The following is a 19,047-nucleotide window of genomic DNA, read 5'->3' on the forward strand; positions in this document are numbered from 1 at the left end:
CTCACCTCTCTCTCTCTGTCTCCCTACACCCCTCATCCCTCTTTCTCTGTCTCCCTACACCACTCATCCCTCTCTCTCTCTCTGTCTCTCCTATTATTCAGCTGTGAATAGTCCAAGAATGGCATCCCATAACCTTATATGTCCATCAATAGTGCCCAGCCCTTGGGCGGAGTGAGAGGGAGGCTATATAGGGCATGTAACCAGGGGAGGCCTGACAAACAGCCAGAGACACCTAAGTTATGTCGCTCAGTCACTACCCACCTTCTGTCCCTCTTTTCCATAATCGCTATTTTTCATTCCCCCTCTCACTCACTCTCACTCACTCACTCTCTCTCAGTCTGCTTTCCATTTTTCTGAGCTCTTTTCATCTCAGGCTTTGGGATGCTGAATGCAAGAGCGGCCTGGCGGCGGTGAATGGCCTGAATTGTGATTAAGAATGAGGAGAGGAGGAGAGGAAGGGAGAGGAGAGGAGAGGAGAGGAGAGGAGAGGAGAGGAGAGGAGAGGAGAGGAGAGGAGAGGAGAGGAGAGGAGAGGGAGAGGAGAGAAGAGGCGAGGAGAGAGAGGAGAGGAGAGGAGAGGAGAGGAGAGGAGAGGAGAGGAGAGGAGAGGAGAGGAGAGGGAGGAGGAGGAGAGGAGAGGAGAGGAGAGGAGAGGAGAGGAGAGGAGAGGAGAGGAGAGGAGGGAGAGGAGAGGAGAGGAGAGGAGGAGAGGAGAGGAGAGGAGAGGAGAGGAGAGGAGAGGAGAGGATCTCCCTTTATTTGTTCTGCCCTCTGGGGTGTTTACTGAGGGGGTGTGGGGAAGAGGGAGGGAGGGAGGAGGAGGGAGGGAGGGAGGGAGGGAGGGAGGGAGGAGGGAGGGAGGAGGGAGGGAGGAGGGAGGGAGGAGGGAGGGAGGGAGGGAGGGAGGGAGGAGGAGGGAGGGAGGGAGGGAGGGAGGGGGTGCATAAGACATGGCGGAGCAGATATGAAAGGCATTCAGGTTAGCACTGATGTGAGCAAGAGTGGTAATCATACCAAAGGCGTTCTGAAGGACCACCATAGCAGTACCAGAGAGCTCTAGGACAGAAGGTGGGTGTCTGTGTGCGTGCGTGCGCACACATGAACACATCTGAGTGTGCTGATATTATACCATTAGCCATAATAAGCTGGCAGACACCAAATTAGCGTGAGAGAAAAATGTACGGTAAAAACCCAACCACAAACAAGAGAGCATTAGAGAAGGTACAGTATCTGTCTCCAGCAGCGAGGACAATGGCACAGTTGTGAGAAATGTGGCATGAATGGTACAGCGGGCACCCTGACACTGCTCACTGCTGACGATAGGAGCAGGGTAATGAGACAGACTTCCATTGAAAACCCATTGCCTTGAGAAAGTAATGGACCCACTAGCATACTGGCCATGACAGCCATGCCTTCATTTGAATGTTGTGATAACCCAGAGATGAACCGATGTATTTAATGTCTTATAACTATAACTGACTATATAAGGGTTGCAAGACAATAACAGAAGACACTGCTGGTGCCTAGACTCTTCAGATTTAATCGAACATGTCCAGTTTATTAGGTATTTGATCATAGTCTAATTTATGTTTTAACCTCACACACTTTGTAAAAAAATTAAATAAAAATACATAAATGAAAGAAATTGTATTTTAACTTTACTGGCTGGCGAGGTTAATGGAGCGCTTTTGACAGCAGCGTTCACACAACTGAACGAGCCCTCACAGCTGGATGTGACGTATAGCACCAGAGGGGGGGGCTTGCGAACTGCAACAAAGTTGTGCAGGCTGCGCGTATCGAGTTACACAGGGCCTAATGTGACCTCCGATTGTGACCAGGGAGTCGCGGAGTTAAGATGAGGTGAAGGGCAAACATCCCAAGAAGAGAAGTATAGGCATATCCACAAAAAACTGTCATACTGTAGGCCTGTATGCAACAGGCCATACGGACCGTTTGTAGACCTACCCTATAAAGAGTTAATTTCATAAATCGCATATTTCGAATATGAGGATTATGGAAAAATAAAGAAACACAGACATCAACACTTCTGGTTCTGCGTTTCTCTGCGATAATAAAATGCATATGGTCAAAGAACAAGATCCTCCAGGCCTTATACAGTAGATATCCCTATGGGAATAAGGCACCGGAGTGAAAGTTGTCCACAGGCAAAAAGGATCTTCAGACTCGCAAAAGTTGTAGTTCACAATCAAAGGTATTTCGTAGTAGACTTCCAGTCTGAATTACTATATCCATTCTGAAAAACACATATTTACACCAGGCCAAAACTGAGGGCACACATGTTTTTCTGTTGTTGCCTTAACCCCACCATTAATGTGTTGCATCGACAATCTGCCTATAGGCATATTCAGGCAAATACAAGCAAAAAATAACTAATTGCATATTAATATATAGGCCTAGGCTATGAAATTCGCCCTCAAGGAAGAAGCAATCCGTGCCAAATGGGGAATGGGAACACACATTTCCACATTAAAATTATCAATAATAAAAGTGAACATCTGCGAGAAGCAACAGTAGTGGTAGGCCTCCGTTAAAACCTCTGACAAAACAATATTGTCAACGTTATTTTTCTCTTACTTTTTGCCCACATTGGCTGAATGGTCTTTTAAATTAACACAAAACCATTGCATTTAAAACAAATTAAAACAAACCATTGCAATTCTAAAATTCACTTCCCATCTTGGTCTTTACAAAGACGAATGTGCCGTTAAAAAGAGATGCAATACTTCATTGTTTGCCTTTGTTGATCAGAAACGTGCTTGAGAGCAGTAAAGATCCTGATCAACATATTGAGTTCACTGAATCAGTGAACGAATAAAGACGAATAAACAAAATAAGTGACTGAAAATGTGTGATATAAAAAAAAAAACGATATAATTGAAATGTAAAGACTGTTTCAAAAAGACATGTTTAACTACAATACCCCTATAAAACAAACTAAAAATAAAACAAGCTACAATGGTAACAGTTTTACATCAAACATGTAATACCATGGGATATTAAAGTAACAAGAGAAAACAAGTCAGTTCAATATTGACATGAATTAAATATAACTTTGCATAACACACATGGCTGAGGCGTCAAAGAAGGGATGCCCCCTCGCAAAATCCCTGTCACTCCCAACACAACTCCTACACAAAACTCAGGACTTTCTAGATCCTCTTTTCTATGTTCCTTTCCCTTTAACATAATCGTTATGAACGAAAATAAACGTTGCAGCTTAACACGTAACTCGAGTAACGTTTCAGAAATATCCGAAATGCACTGGGATACTTTTGGTCAGTCTGTGAGCTTGACTTGTGTTGTGTTTAGTGCTGTAGCCTTTGTGCAGCACCGGATAAGAACAAACAAATGACACATTCAGAAACTGTGTCCTATTATCATGGCCATTTTAAGACCTTTAACTCCGATTTGACAGACTATTTATAATAACTAAGACGTGGTAAAGGTCTTTAAAGGCACCAAGTCACTTATGAATGGCAATAATAGCACAACACAACACAATACCCACAACACAACACAATACACACGACAACGAAACTGTGTTGAATAAACGTGAGATAAAGCACATTCACTTCATAATCACACAAACGTTACCAACGCAATTCAGTTTCTACATAATCCACAGGTTTTTCCCATTTATCCAGTTCATACGAGAAGCGCTATAGGCCTACCCAAATAACGGTTTTCCTGCCTGCTAGATAGTAGCACTATCTTGCTGAACCGCATTCGAGCCTCATTCTGACATCGCTTTCTCACACGGTCCGCTCGAGACTTTGATAGTTTACTTTAACGCTCATAATCTCATTCAAAATAAACATGAAAATGCTTTTCATAGTGATTAAGTTCAAAACTACAACAAAATGCAGTGTACTTTTACGCAGCCACCCCATTCTCAATGAGTGCGCCGAATATAAACTATAACTGAACTGTAAAAAGAGACAGCACGCGGGAGGTCCCGCAAATGACTGGTGGCAAAACATACAAATGTTCCCAAACAGTCATTTGATTGAACTTAAAACATGTTCTTACCGTTCTTTCTCTGTGGGTTGGATTGTTTTCGCCTCTTACACCGGGGACCCTCCGCCATGATCTCCTGCTTCATTGATAAGAGTATGGGCTAGGTCAGATGGTTTACAGTCCGCATGGACTCAGCTCCTTCAGTCAGCAGCACAGGCAGGCTCCGGTTGATATCTAATAACCAAACAAAACGGCGACAAATGTTGGGACAAGATGACTGTATGGATCAAGTTCAACCACAGGGGCCCGAAATAAAACGTTTTAATTCACTCTAAAGTTTTCAATGAAACTCCATATGTGTTAAAGTCCAGGAGAGGGAGTTTGATCAACGTTCGCCGTCGCCTGGTCTTTTGATGTGTCTCCTAATCGGGCAGATCGTCAATGAACGGAGCAGAAGGACGAGGAGGACGGACAGGCAGACACATTCAATAGCTTACAAGGATGACTGAAAGAAAGCAAGGCATACATTTCCACTAATGTCGATTATTGTATGAAAACTCAAATTAAAAGGTGTTTCTGTGCAAGTTTCTAATTGAACTTATACATCAACTTCTGAGACTTGTTGATGTCTTTGATATTTAAGGTTTGTTATGGCTGTCCCTACTGTCAGTCTTAGGCAACTTAGCTGTCATCACCAAATGTATAACACTCGAGAAACATTGATTCCGTTTTAATCTATATAAAAAATAGTAATAGGCCACAGCCTGCTATCTGAAATCCCTTTTTCATCCGCCTCATTCAAGTTAAGCAAAGTGTTCGATTCAATTCAATCTCATATCATGTCTGCTATCGCAGTCATTTCGAGTTTGGTTTCACTTTTTCCAAACTGTGTTTATGAGTGTATCTGTGAAAAACCTAATAACTTTGATAGACTATACAAGTGATGTAAGGATGTTGAACACATTCAGCAAGAAAAAAAAATTGAAAAATTGTGCAATCTGTGAGGAAATAGACTAACTTCCCCTTTATAATAAATGTATGTTAAAATGTATTTAATCTTCCATTCAAACCGATTGATTAAAATAAAAGCAGCATCAGCCCCCATTCAAATGTTGTGTCAAATGTATGGACGTGGTGTCAGTAGAGTTTGTATTAAAAGGGTAGCGAACCGTAACAGAAGAAAACAAACACAAAAAACCCTCATAAACATTTACACGACAACAAACGGAATAGGTTACTGCCCCACATGGAAAACCTTAATGTTGTACACTTTAGAGGAAAACCAATTGAAATAGAACGACAGAAACACAGCCCAAACGAGGGTCTTCTAGTTTAGAGATTTGGAAATGTTTGCCACCGCATCATATTGCTTTTTTCCCACAAGGCTTTGGCATTTGCACCAGCAGTGAACACACACATAGCCTACAACACACACAACAGTGCGGATGTTAGTGGTCACTACCCAAACCCCAGCTACACATAAATTGATCTGTCCACTAATTTGGAATGTGGATAAAAAAAACAGTGTATGTTGATCTATCTAATAGAAGGCTATGCGTAAAATGAACAAATGCAATGGATGGCAAACCAACGTGAATAGCCTACGCCCGTTTCTTATCAGAGAGCTCAAAAGGAATAGGAACGAATAACATCGAATACAATTTGATTCCCCGGAAAGGACACAGGGAATATAGGAGAGCATCAGACCACAGTTGACGCAGGTAGGCCTACATAGCGCTCTATCCACTACTGCAGCAGCGCGCACCTTTATCACCTGCGCAGGTAGGCTGTCCAGCTTTGATAATTGCGCAACGGCGCACGGATACCTGAGGTACCTGCATGGCAAATCTGCCTCAATCCCATAGATATTGAAGTTTCATTGACAGGAACTGATGTTAAAATAACAATATGGTAAAATACACCTACCGGTGTCAGTGTGATCCCCTAAACAGCTGGTTAGAAGACAGAACGTCACAGAGAGATGATGAAGAGGTGCGCCGTGGATCCAAAATAAAATAACTGATAATCAGCCTTGAAAATGATGATGAGGGACCGTTATTCCTGATGGGCAGGTTAGGACTGGTCTCTTTCAGCCACTTCACGAAACAGACCTGGGAACGCGCACTGACGGGTTACGCCTCTTCTAATGACATTTTTTCGCTCTCTTTCTTTTCCTGCAATATAGAGGCGCGAGACATCCTAACACACGCCACCTATCTTCAAGAAGAGGGATAATTGAGGAGTAAGTGTGAGCGTCCTTGTGGACAGGGAGAATGTGATCAAGTTGTTGTCTCCCATGAGATTGTATATGATCATTTGTAGGCTGTGCTTTGAGTCAAATGTGAGAGGCATTACCCACACATCAGATTTTCAATAGCGACGTCATAAAATAAATAAAACAGCACTGTACTGGAGTGAGAGAGAAGGTATTTATAATGCGGTGACAGCCACTCTTCAAACTGGCATATGAAAGGAGCGCCAAGGTACCTGATTGGAGCGCACAGGTAGTTTACCTGCACGCATACGGCTCCCTTCCGGCAAGTATTCAGAGGCACTACAGCAGATATCTCTGCCTTTGTATCTTGACTGAGGGAGTGTATATTCTCATTCAAATTGTGCTGTGCCATTCCGCACTGTAATCTTTGTACAAAAACGAAGGAGGGAAGATGCAGCATATTTTCAACGGGGCTCTCACTGGCATTAACGATACACGCTACGGTGAAGGCGTAATTTATAGTCTGCAAATATGCATATCCTTCTGTAGAGTGGCTTTTGTAATAGTGTTAAATGTTTAGCACAGTTCGTTTTAATTTTTATCATCACTTGTACAGTAACATAATGTGCAGCGGAGAGTTACACCCATGGTTTGTGGTTGTTAAAGTATTCTCTGTGTTTATGTATTTTCTATATGGATGATACGCTCACCAATGAATGGAATATGATGCGTCCACTCATAGCCAATTGGATTAGACTGGAGCTCATTCCAGAGCAGGAATATGAGAACTGGATAAAGATGCTATCAGGTAATTTTGAGCTCTACAGTTATTTTTTAAGTTAACAATAATAACGTTGTAAAGTTGTTATTATTATTATTATTATTATTATTATTATTATTATTATTATTATTATCAAATGTCATAAGCATGTATCTATTGTACTTTTCATGTATTTATTAATATGGAATTGGGGACAACTTTTTCCAAGGCCTCACTATATCACAATACTTGTATGGATGCTAAAAGTAAAGTCTCTAATGTGTCTCTAAACAAGCCCTGTAATATGAACCACGATAGGGATACGTGTTAAATAATCATAGGAATAATCTAGAGGTGCACAGAGGAGACGTGCAAACAAACAGTCGTGCCTCTAGTAACTCCCTCTTTTTGGTGTCTCTGTTTGTTCTTAAAATGACATGAAATTAGATTTCGATGCCAGAGTGCAGTGGGCTTGAAGACATCTACTGTCAGTGGGGCATCCTCTCCTCTCTTCTAGAAGAACAGCGTTTTATGAACAGTTGTCCTGACTCCGAGTTTGATCAAGTATATGTATCATAGTTCCATAATTGCCTAAATCCTCAATTAGCTTTTGATCATGTAGAATGGCATATACTCCCATGATCTAAATTATATTCCCACCCACTGGGCACACACTGAAATTACGTTGGATCAATGTGGAATAGAAGCTGAATTGACGTTTCTGCCCAATGGGAACTAACGTGGTTGATTTGGAAAATGAACCACAAATATTTTTTGAAACCATACTTACCTCAATGTGATTCAAAATATATATTTTTTGAAACCAGACTTACCTCAATGTGATTAAAACAATTGTTTTGAAAAAATGTATTTGCAGTTTTATGAAAAAGTTGTGTGTATAAAAGTACATTTAAGATCAATGTTTTGTCCCTGCTAGCAGATGGCTTTTGGGAAGAAAATAACAAATGGAGAAAATAAAAACTATATTTTATAATATGAGATGCATAACGCTGAATTGCTTTCTGTGGCTTATTTAGTGTGGCTTATATATCTGTGTGTAAAACCACCTGTTAAATTCTAGGGACAACAAAAAGGGAAGTGAGAGTGTCAGTCACCTCACAAACCGGAGGAGAGGGTTGTCATGCCCTGACCACACACACACACACAGTAGATTAGAGGCAAATAGATAACTTTTTACTGCAGTGGGCTAAATCAGGATCACACAGAGTGTTTCTTGGTAGTCTTAAACAAATCTGCTTTGAAACAAAAGTATACACATCACACACATGGTTATGGTCTTAAAAAATAAGACACCTGTATGATGTCAGATATGTACTGTAGCTGACATTTTTTACATTTTGATTTGCATCCCAATATTACACTTTATATACATCACAGAAGACTGAAATATAAACAAACTGCTTGACATAAAAACACCAGATTTTCAACAGTAAAATAAAATAAAAATGTTTATTAATTATGTAATTATTAAAAATATGACTAGCATTCCACCCATGAGGCCACTAGGTAATTTGTCTGCAGGAAAGGGCTACGAGGTGAAATAGGGATCTGGAACGTGTTGACTACTGAACATCATGAGACTAGGCCTACTAATTCAACTGAACATCATGAGACTAGGCCTACTAATTCAACTGAACATCATGAGACTAAACCTACTAATTCAACTGAACATCATGAGACTAGACCTACTAATTCAACTGAACATCATGAGACTAGACCTACTAATTCAACTGAACATCATGAGACTAGACCTACTAATTCAACTGAACATCATGAGACTAGACCTACTAATTCAACTGAACATCATCAGAGACTACTAATTCAACTGAACATCATCAGAGACTAGGCCTGCTAATTGAACTGAACATCATTAGAGACTAGGCCTAATAATTCAACTGAACATCATGAGACTAGGCCTACTAATTCAACTGAACATCATGAGACTAGGCCTACTAATTCAACTGAATATCATGAGACTAGGCCTTCTTATTCAACTGAACATCATGAGACTAGGCCTACTAATTCAACCGAACATCATGAGAATAGCCCTATTAATTCAACTGAACATCATCAGAGACTACTAATTCAACTGAACATCATCAGAGACTACTAATTCAACTGAACATCATGAGACTAGGCCTACTAATTCAACTGAACATCATGAGACTAGGCCTACTAATTCAACTGAACATCATCAGAGACTACTAATTCAACTGAACATCATGAGACTAGGCCTACTAATTCAACTGAACATCATGATACTAGGCCTATTAATTCAACTGAACATCATTAGAGACTACTAATTCAACTGAACATCATGAGACTAGGCCTACTAATTCAACTGAACATCATGAGACTATGTCTACTAATTCAACTGAACATCATCAGAGACTACTAATTCAACTGAACATCATCAGAGACTACTAATTATTTCTCATTATTACAGGATGATATGAAACAGCAAGGGTGACTTGCTGTGTATTGTATTTTCAGGTTAAAATGTCATTACAAATTTAGAAAAAACAAGATACATACTCTGTAACCACTTAGCTGCAAACTCCTCTGTTCAGTCAAATAAACTTCTCCCACTTTGATTATGTTGAATGATGTTGTAAAGCAAGATTTACTCACCTTATGTTTTCCACTGTTTTGTGGATTATATGTAAATTGCTTGAACTTGTCACCTCAAAATACCAGTAACCCATTGAACACCCACAGGGCAGTTATCTCTGATGTGGTTTGGCATCAGAATGTTGCCCACTGGCATCCAACAACAAACAACTTAAATTAACATAAAAACGAATTTAGTCTGATATCCTTGCCTGCTGCAGTTTGCTATGCAACTTTCACCATTGAAGTTTATGGACAATGAATCCTTATGTGTTGTTTTGTATATGGACATAATGTACTCAATATCCCACTGACCCTCCCCCTCCTCCCTCTTCCCCTCCTCCCTCCTCGCCTCCTCTCCATAACACCCCTCCCCCACCTTCTCTCTCATAACCCCCCTTGCCACCTCTCCATAACCCCCTCCCCTCTCCCCTCCCCCTCCTCCCCCTCCTCTCCCATAACCCCCCTCGCCTCCTCTCCATAACCCCCTCCCCTCTTCCCCTCCCCTCCTCCCCATAACCCAACCCCCCTCCTCCCCTCCTCCCCATAACCTCCTTCCCCCTCCTCTCCTCCCCTACATCCCCCCTCCTCCCCCATAACTCCCCTCCTCCCTATAACCCCTCCCCTCCTTCCCCCATAACCCCCTCCCCCTATAACCCCCTATAACCCCCTCCCTGCCTCCCCCACCTCCCCGCCTCCCTGCCTCCCTGCCTCCCCCCATAAACCCCCTCCCCTCTACAAACAGACCAGCTATGACCTCCATAAGGCAACCAAAGAGGCAAAACGTCATTACAGGGACAAAGTGGAGTCCCAATTCAACGGCTCAGACACGAGATGCATGTGGCAGGGACTCTAGACAATCACAGATTATAAAGGGAAAGCCAGCCAGGTTGCGGACACCGACACCTCGCTTCTGGACGAGCTAAACACACCTACTCACTCGTTTGCCGTGGCCGAAGTGAGTAGGTCATTTAAGCGTGTTAACCCTCACAAGGCTGCCGGCCTAGACTGCATCCCAAGCCGTGTCCTCTGAGCATGTGCAGACCAGTTGGCTGGAGAGTTTACGGACATATTCAATCTCTACGTATCCCAGTCTGTTGTCCCCACTTGCTTCAAGATGTCTATGATTATTCCTGTAGTCAAGAAAGCGAAAGTAACTGAACTAAATGATTATCGCCACGTATTCACTTCTATCATCAGGAAGGGATTTGAGAGGTTAGTTAAGGACCATATCACCTCCACCTTACTCGACACCCTAGACCCACTACAATTCGCATATCGTCCCAACAGATCCAAGGAAGACGCAATTGCCATTGCACTGCACACTGCCCTATCCCACCTGGACAAGAGAAATACACTACATGACCAAAAGTATGTGGACACCTGCTCGTCAAACATCCCATTCCAAAATCATGGGCATTAATATGGAGTTGGTCCCTCCTTTGCTGCTATAACAGACTCCACTCTTCTGGAAAGGCTGCTGCTATAACAGCCTCAACTCTTCTGGGATGGCTTTCCACTAGATGTTGGAACATTGCTGCGGGGACTTGTTTCCATTCAGCCACAGGAGCATTACTGAGGTCGGGCACTGATGTTGGGCAATCAGGCCTGGCTCGCAGTCGGCGTTCCGATTCATCCTAAAGGCGTTCGATGGGGTTGAGGTCAGGGCTCTGTGCAGGCCAGTCAAGTTCTTCCACACCGATCTCGACAAACCATTTCTGTATGGACCTTGCTTTGTGCACAGGGGCATTGTCATGCTGAAACAGGAAAGGGCCTTCTCCAAACTGTTGCCACAATGTTGGAAGCACAGAATCGTCTAGAATGTCATTGTATGTTGTAGCGTTAAGATTTCCCTTCACTGGAACCAAGGGGCCTAGACCGGACCATGAAACACAGCCCCAGACCATTATTCCTCCTCCACCAAACCTTACAGTTGGCACTATGCATTCGGGCAGGTAGCGTTCTCCTGGCATCCGCCAAACCCAGATTCGTCTGTCGGACTCCAGATGGTGAAGTGTGATTCATCACTCCGTAGAATGCATTTCCACTGCTCCAGAGTCCAATGGCGGTGAGCTTTACACCACTCCAGCCTACACATGGCATTGTGCATGGTGATCTTAGGCTTGTGTGTGGCTGCTCGGCCATGGAAACTCATTTCATTAAGCTCCCAACGAACAGTTCTTGTGCCGACGTTGCTTCCAGAGGCAGTTTGGAACTCGGTAGTGAGTGTTGCAACCATGCGCAGACCATTTTTACGTGCTACTCGCTTCAGCACTCTGCCTTCCCGTTCTGTGAGCTCTTGTGGCCTACCACTTCGCGGCTGAGCCGTTGTTGCTCCTAGACATTTCCACTTTACAATAACAGCACTCACAGTTGAACGGGGCAGCTTTAGCAGGGCAGAAATTTGACGGACAGACTTTTTGGAAAGGTGGCATCCTATAACGGTGCCACATTGAAAGTCACTGAGCTCTTCAGTAAGGCCATTCTACTGCCAATGTTTGTTTGTGGAGATTGCATGCCTGTGTGCTCGATTTTATACACCTGTCAGCAATGGGGTGTGGCTGAAATAGCCGAATCCACTAATTTGAAGGGGTGTCCACATGCTGCTGTATATGTAATGTAATAATGCAGCTCAGCCTTCAACACCATAGTGCCCTCCAAGCTCATCACCAAGCTCAGGGCCCTTGGTCTGAAACCCTTCCTGTGAAACTGGGTCCTGGTCTTCCTGACGGGCCGACCCCAAGTGGTGAAGGTAGGCAACATCACCTCCGCCATCAGCATGACGGACCCACAGGGGTGCATGCTCAGTCCCCTCCTGTACTCCCTGTTCACCCATGACTGTGTGGCCACACACATCTCCAACTCTATCATCAAGTTTGCTGTCGACGGGATGGTGGCAGGCCTGATTACCAACAACGATGAGACAGCATACAGGAAGGAGGTGAGGGCCCTGGCAGAGGGGTGCCAGGAAAAATAACCTCTCCCTCAACGTCAACAAAACAAAGGAGCTGATCGTGGACTACAGGAGACAGCAGAGAGAACACGCCCCCTTCCACATCGACAGGGCAGCTGTGGAGACGGTCAAAAGCCTCAATTTCCTCTGTGTGCACATCTCTGACAGGAGGCTGAAGAAATTAGGCTTGGCCACTAAGACCCTCACAAACTTCTACAGATGCATCATTGAGAGCATCCTGTCGGCTGTATCACCGCCTCGTACTGCAATTGCACCGTCCGCAGGGCTCTCCAGATGATGGTGCAGTCAGCCCAACGCATCACCGGGGCACACTGTCTGCCCTCCAGGACATCTACAGCACCCGGTGTCACAGGAAGGCCAAGAAGATCATCAAGGACCTCAGCCACCTGAACCACGGCCTGTTCACCCCGCTACCATGTAGAACGCAGAGACAGTGCAGCTGCATCAAGGCAAATCTCCAGGCTATCAGACTGAACCTTAGTTACTGTTACAAGCTGGCTACGACCCGGTACTCTACCCTGCACCTTAGAGACTACTGACCTATGTACATAGAGTCATTGAACACTGGTGACTTTAACCTTTTACTGCAATGGGCTAAATCAGGGTCACACAGAGTTATTCTTGGTAGTCTTAAACAAATGTATACACCTCATGGTTATGGGCTTAAAAAAAGAAGACACCTGTATGATGTCAGATATAGAGCTGACATTTTTTACATTTTGAGTTTGCATCCCAATATTACACTTTATATACATCACAGAAGACTGAAATATAACAAAACTGTTTGACATAGAAACACCGGATTTTCGGCAGGTTTTTTAAAATAAGTGTTATTAATTATGAAATTATGAAAAATATGAATAACATTCCACCCATGAGGCCAGAGGGCACTTTGATAATTGACTGCAGGAAAGGCTACTAATGTTTACATACTGTTTCACCCACTTTATACACTGAATGGACAAAACATTATGAACACCTGCTCTTTCCATGATATAGACTGACCAGGTGACTCCAGGTCAAAGCTACTATACCTTCTTGATGTCACCTGTTAAAACTTAAATCAGTGTAGATGAATGGGGAGGAGACAGGTTAAATAAGGATTTTTAAGCCTTGAGACAATTGAGACGTGGATTGTGTATGTGTGCCATTCAGAGGGTGAATGGGCAAGACAAAAGTGTTTTTGAACAGGGTATGGTAGTAGGTAGCAGGCACACCGGTTTGAGTGTGTCAAGAACTGCAATGCTGCAGGGTTTTTCATGCTCAAGAGTTTCCTGTGTGTATCAAGAATGGTCCACCACCCAAGGGACATCTTGACATGACTGTGCGAAGCATTGGAGTCAATATGGGCCAGCATCCCTGTGGAATGCTTTCGACACCTTGTAGTCCATACCCCAACGAATTGGGGCTGTTCTGTGGGCAAAGGGGGGTGCAACTCAAAATTAGAAAGGTGTTCCTAATGTTTTGTACACTGTGTTTCGCTACACCCGCAATAACATCTGCTAAACACGTGTATGTGACCAATAAAAGTTGATTTGATTTGATTTAGGAATAAATTAATATGTTCAAAACTGTTCAACTATTTTCTTTCTCTCATTGAGTCAATTACATTTTATGCACTGCAGTGCTAGCTAGCTGTAGCTTATGCTTTCAGTCATAGGCTAGGTTGTAGCAACCTCATGATGGGTACAGGGAAAATTTGAGTATCATGTAGTAGCCTAAACCTATCGATGATACATTGAGCTGAGTGAATGGAATATGAATGACAGTCATCCAATATGATGTAATAGAAATAAGGCCATGCTCATGAAATAAAAAAAATCCTCCCTCATCTGAAACCGCACTGACCGCCACTGGTGTGTGTGTATGTGTGTGTGTGTGTGTTGGAGTGTGAGCGTGAGTGTGAGTGTGAGTGTCAGTGTGAGTGTGAGTGTGAGTGTGAGTGTGAGTGTGAGTGTAGGTGAGTGAAAAGAACGTGCATAGTATGAGTGTGTGAGTGTGCATAGAGACAGTGCAAAAAATAAATAAATAGAATGGTCAAAACAGATAGTCCGTGTAGCTATTTAGCGTTGTTATGTCTTGGGGATAGAAGCTGTTCAGGAGCCTGTTGGTGTCAGAGGCTTGATGCTACGGTAACGCTTGCTGTGCGGGAGCAGAGATAACAGTCTACGGCTTGGGTGGCTGGAGTCTTTGACAATTTTCCGGGCTTTCCTTTCACACCACCTGATATAGAAGTCCTGGATGTCAGGGAGCTTGGCCCCAGTGATGTACTGGGCTGTCTGCACCACCCTCTCTAGCGTCCCTCTTGCAATCGAGGGCGATGCTATTGCTATACCAAGCAGTGAAGCAGCCAGTCAAGATGCTCTCAATGGTGCAGCTGTATAACTTTTTGAGGATTTGAGAGCCCATGCCAAACCTTTTCAACCTCTTGAGGGGGAAGAGGCACTATCGCGCCTTCTTCACGACTGTTTGCGTGTGTGTGGACCATATTAATTCCTTAGTGTTTACAGGTAATTAAAACCTGTTAGGTATTTACAGGTATTTACTATTTACAGGTATTTACTGGTATTTACAGGTATTTACTGTATTCTAGTCAATGCCACTCCGACATTGCTCGTCCTAATATTTATACTTTGAGATTTGTGTGTATTGTTGTGAATTGTTAGGTACTACTGCACTGTTGGAGCTAGGAACACAAGCATTTCGCTACACCCACAATAACATCTACTAAATATGTGTATGTGGCCAATAACATTTGATAAAAAATAAAAAGATAATTAGAAACGGTTATGTATTTACAGGTAATTAGAACCTGTTATGTATTTACAGGTAATTAGAATATGTTATGTATTTACAAGTAATTAGAACCTGCTATGTATTTACAGGTAATTAGAACCTTTTATGTATTTACAGGTAATTAGAACCTGCTATGTATTTACAGGTAATTACAACCTTTTATGTATTTACAGGTAATTAGAACCTGTTATGTATTTACAAGTAATTAGAACCTGTTATGTATTTACAGGTAATTAGAACCTGTTATGTATTTACAAGTAATTAGAACCTGTTATGTATTTACAGGTAATTAGAACCTGTTATGTATTTACAGGTAATTAGAACCTATTAGGTATTTACAGGTAATTGGTGCATCATTACTGATTGGGTATAGTGGGTATCCTCACCCGTCCGTCACTGGTCCCCGTATTCCCTGCTCTGAATGCTTCTACGCTGCCCTCGTGTTGAGAAACCCTAAATCCTCGCTACCCAATGCAAACCCTCACCCTCTCCTGAAGACCCCTCCCCCCAACAACTGCAGCCTTCTTTTCCTCCCTTTTTGAAATCCCTACCTAGCAGTGTAGTGAGCACTGTGCAGAGGATTTAGGCCTTAATTGACAGCCAGATGTGAGGCCCCTGGGGAGCAAGCTGGTGAGCCGTTGTGCTCTAAACCTAATGGGAAGTTTTATATGTACGTAAGCAAGGGCCTTGAACCGATTAGTGTAATTCCCTGTAACCCACCCACCCCTTCCCAGCCCACCTCCTACTGCATGCTGTCCCACCCTTCCTTCTCTAATACAGCACCCCCCCCCCCACAAAATAAACAGATTAAGGTACGCCAAATGTTACCATCAGAGATTACCTATACAGACATTATCATCTACAGCTATATGTCTGGGTGGTGGTCAGAAGGAGCCATTGGCTCAGTGACTTAAAGCGATGCTCCAGAGCTTTTGTAAAATTTCAGCCTGTAGTTTTGAAAGTAGAGCCTGTCAGGATTGGTTATCGTCTAGGCAGGTCTGGCGTGCCTGTGCACACCTGTGCACACCTGTTACAGTTTCATCAGGGAAGTCCCTTTGATCAATGCCAGGTGATCTCACTCAGGCGTGCACGCAAACGTGTGCGGACACACGCACACAGGCACGCGCACGCAAACATACACACACACACAAACACCTCCCATCAGCCTTAGCAGCTAATCCCGCCTCCAACACCTAGCTAGTGAGGTCCATATAGATGACAACAGGGACGATAATGAGCGACGGAGCTGAAGAGCTGTGTGACTAGTCAAACAGGCAGCGGTGATGACGGCTTTGATTAGACACTGAGTATGAGTCTGATTCTGAACAAAGCAGCTTTTTACTGAATGATTTTCAATCTATCTACAAGCTATCAGTCCAAGGTAGACATGATGCCACCCATGGAAAGTCTCCGAAACGCTGAAACATTAAATTCTCTCATCATGCAGAAAACCTCTGTCAGCAAGGAGTTGGTTCTGTGTGGCTCAGTTGGTAGAGCATGGCGTTTGCAACGCCGGGGTTGTGGGTTCGATTCTCATGGGGGACCAGTGTGAAAATGTATGCACTCACTACTGTATGTCGCTCTGGATAAGAGTGTCTGCTAAATGACATGACATAATGTAAAAATGAGTACGGAAGGAGTTAGAAGGTGTTGCTCCACAACAATGCAGCCTTGCCTCAGTGTAGGTCTGTGACGATCTGTGAACTACATTCTAAGAAGACAGGACCTATACTGAGGCTGAAATGCCAAAAGAGGAATAGAAACAGAAAAGATGATAGAGTGAAAAAAGCAGTTTAAAGGAAGCAAATAGACTTTGCTCTTGTGGAGTAATAAGACACAAGGGACCATAAGACACAGGGCAGTCAGTATGACACGCAGGCATTAGTCCTCTCAAACTCACACCATTGTCTGGAAGGTATTCATTTCCAATGCCCTTGTATTAGGAAATAACGAAACTGGAATCTGAAACATTTGTCTCATACTCAGTGTCATTTTATTCAAACGATTTCAAGAAAGGAGACCACAATATCTGGGTGTCTTAGCAGCAATAGCTGCCCCAAACTGACGTTACTAAAACAAGGCCCTATATGAGTCTGTGCATGGAAATCATACAAGGCGTGGGACTTAGTCCTGTCAGCTCTCTCTGGGCTGTCATGTCTGGGCAAAATTTACTCCTAGGGCGGTTGCCACTTTCTTTTGTCTGTCATGATACCCTCAGTAGTTCTAATAAAGAGCACTGGACATGTCAACTCTGATAGAACAGAAACGGTGGCTAGGGTGTGTGTGTGTGTGTGTGTGTGTGTGTGTGTGTGTGTGCCATCTGACACTGTATCTGTGAGTCTTTACTTGTGGCAGACACTTTAAAAGCAGGCGAGACACACACTTGATATTCAGTAGATGTTATATTGACCAGATAGAGCTAGCTCCAGAAAGACTCAGCTACTGCTTGAACCCTCCAAGGCGAAGGACAGGAAGTGGACAGGGGGAACTAATCTTGGAGAGGAAGCGGTGGGGTGATACCTGAAGAGGACAGGAGGAGGATGTGACTGGCTACTGATTACTGTCCACACAACTGTCAACCCCATCAGTTAATACAGTTTGTGTGTGTGAGTATGTGAGTGTGTGTGTGTGTGTGTGTGTGTGTGTGTGTGTGTGTGTGTGTGTGTGTGTCTGTGTCTGTGTCTGTGTCTGTGTCTGTGTCTGTGTCTGTGTCTGTGTCTGTGTCTGTGTTTGTGTCTGTGTGTCTGTGACTGTGTGAGGGACGGGGTAAGGAGGTAGAGTGTGTTATCGGACAGGCTCGCTCAAAGAGGAAGTGAATGCAAGACATGATAGTAGCGAATGACGGTGTTGAAATGTGAGGGCCGGAGTTAAGCAGCGCGGTCTCCGACCCCTTGTCTGTCCAACCCTCCAGTAGTGAAGCGTGCATGTGCATTTCCAAACATCTGAAAGCTGTCTATAAGCTACACATACCATACACAGTCCGACACATAACATTACCAGGACCTGATTCACAAAGGTATAAATAAATGCACCTCCACCAATCCCTGAAAAGTCCACATCAAATCAAGCATTGATCATACACATGGTTTTACAACACGGAAACACAATTTAAACACTGCAGCATTCATGTGCAGAGTATGTCTGACCTGTCTTGCTATTGAATGGAGGATGGGAGGATTTAAGCTGGTCCATCACCTTCCTTCTATAGAATAACATCCAGGCTTATTTTTTTTAAATCAACAAACAGCAGCCATAACAAAAAATATTTCACTTTCGAAGTGTGAGCTGCTGGATCTGATCGTGTATCCCCCCAGAGGGAGGATTAGCTGTACCTGTGAAAGGCCTGTCAGGTAGATTCACAGGAAGCCATTCTAAGAAGAGGAGAGAGAGAGAGAGAGAGAGAGAGAGAGAGAGAGAGAGAGAGAGAGAGAGAGAGAGAGAGAGAGAGAGAGAGAGAGAGAGAGAGAGAGAGAGAGAGAGAGAGAGAGAGAGAGAGAGAGAGAGAGAGAGAGAGAGAGAGGGAGGGAGGGAGGAGATGAGATGAGGATAAACGAGAGGAGGAGTGGAGGAGAAAGAGTTCAATTTCTTCTCTCAGGACGCCTGCAGAGCAAGGCTTCCCACCCATCTGTGTTGTGTCTCCCTGCTAAGGAAAGATGAGGAAGAGGATATTGAATGTGTAAAAGGAAGATGGCT

At 43.5% G+C, this 19,047-nt stretch overlaps 1 protein-coding gene and 1 long non-coding RNA gene across 5 annotated transcripts in view; one reads left to right on the top strand and one right to left on the bottom strand.

Moving 5' to 3' along the window:
- Positions 1-9,671, bottom strand: part of LOC121555179 (zinc finger E-box-binding homeobox 2) — an 82,922-nt gene extending 73,251 nt beyond the window's left edge. For 3 of the 4 annotated variants that reach the window (XM_041869009.2, XM_041869008.2, XM_041869010.2), the window contains exon 1: positions 4,051-4,126. In XM_041869009.2, coding sequence (XP_041724943.1) covers positions 4,051-4,123 — 73 coding nt within the window. In that variant the 5' untranslated portion in view covers positions 4,124-4,126. Of the gene's footprint in view, positions 1-4,050; positions 4,213-9,605 lie in introns of those variants that run through there. The other variant, XM_041869007.2, reaches the window with a different exon arrangement.
- Positions 4,206-7,920, top strand: LOC121555180. Its single transcript, XR_005997846.2, has 3 exons — positions 4,206-5,699; positions 6,164-7,001; positions 7,401-7,920. It is a non-coding gene; the product is annotated as an uncharacterized LOC121555180 (long non-coding RNA).
- Positions 9,672-19,047: the final 9,376 nt, after the last annotated feature.

Source organism: Coregonus clupeaformis, chromosome 40, assembly GCF_020615455.1.
Source record: "Coregonus clupeaformis isolate EN_2021a chromosome 40, ASM2061545v1, whole genome shotgun sequence".
NCBI classification, from domain to species: Eukaryota; Metazoa; Chordata; class Actinopteri; order Salmoniformes; family Salmonidae; genus Coregonus; species Coregonus clupeaformis.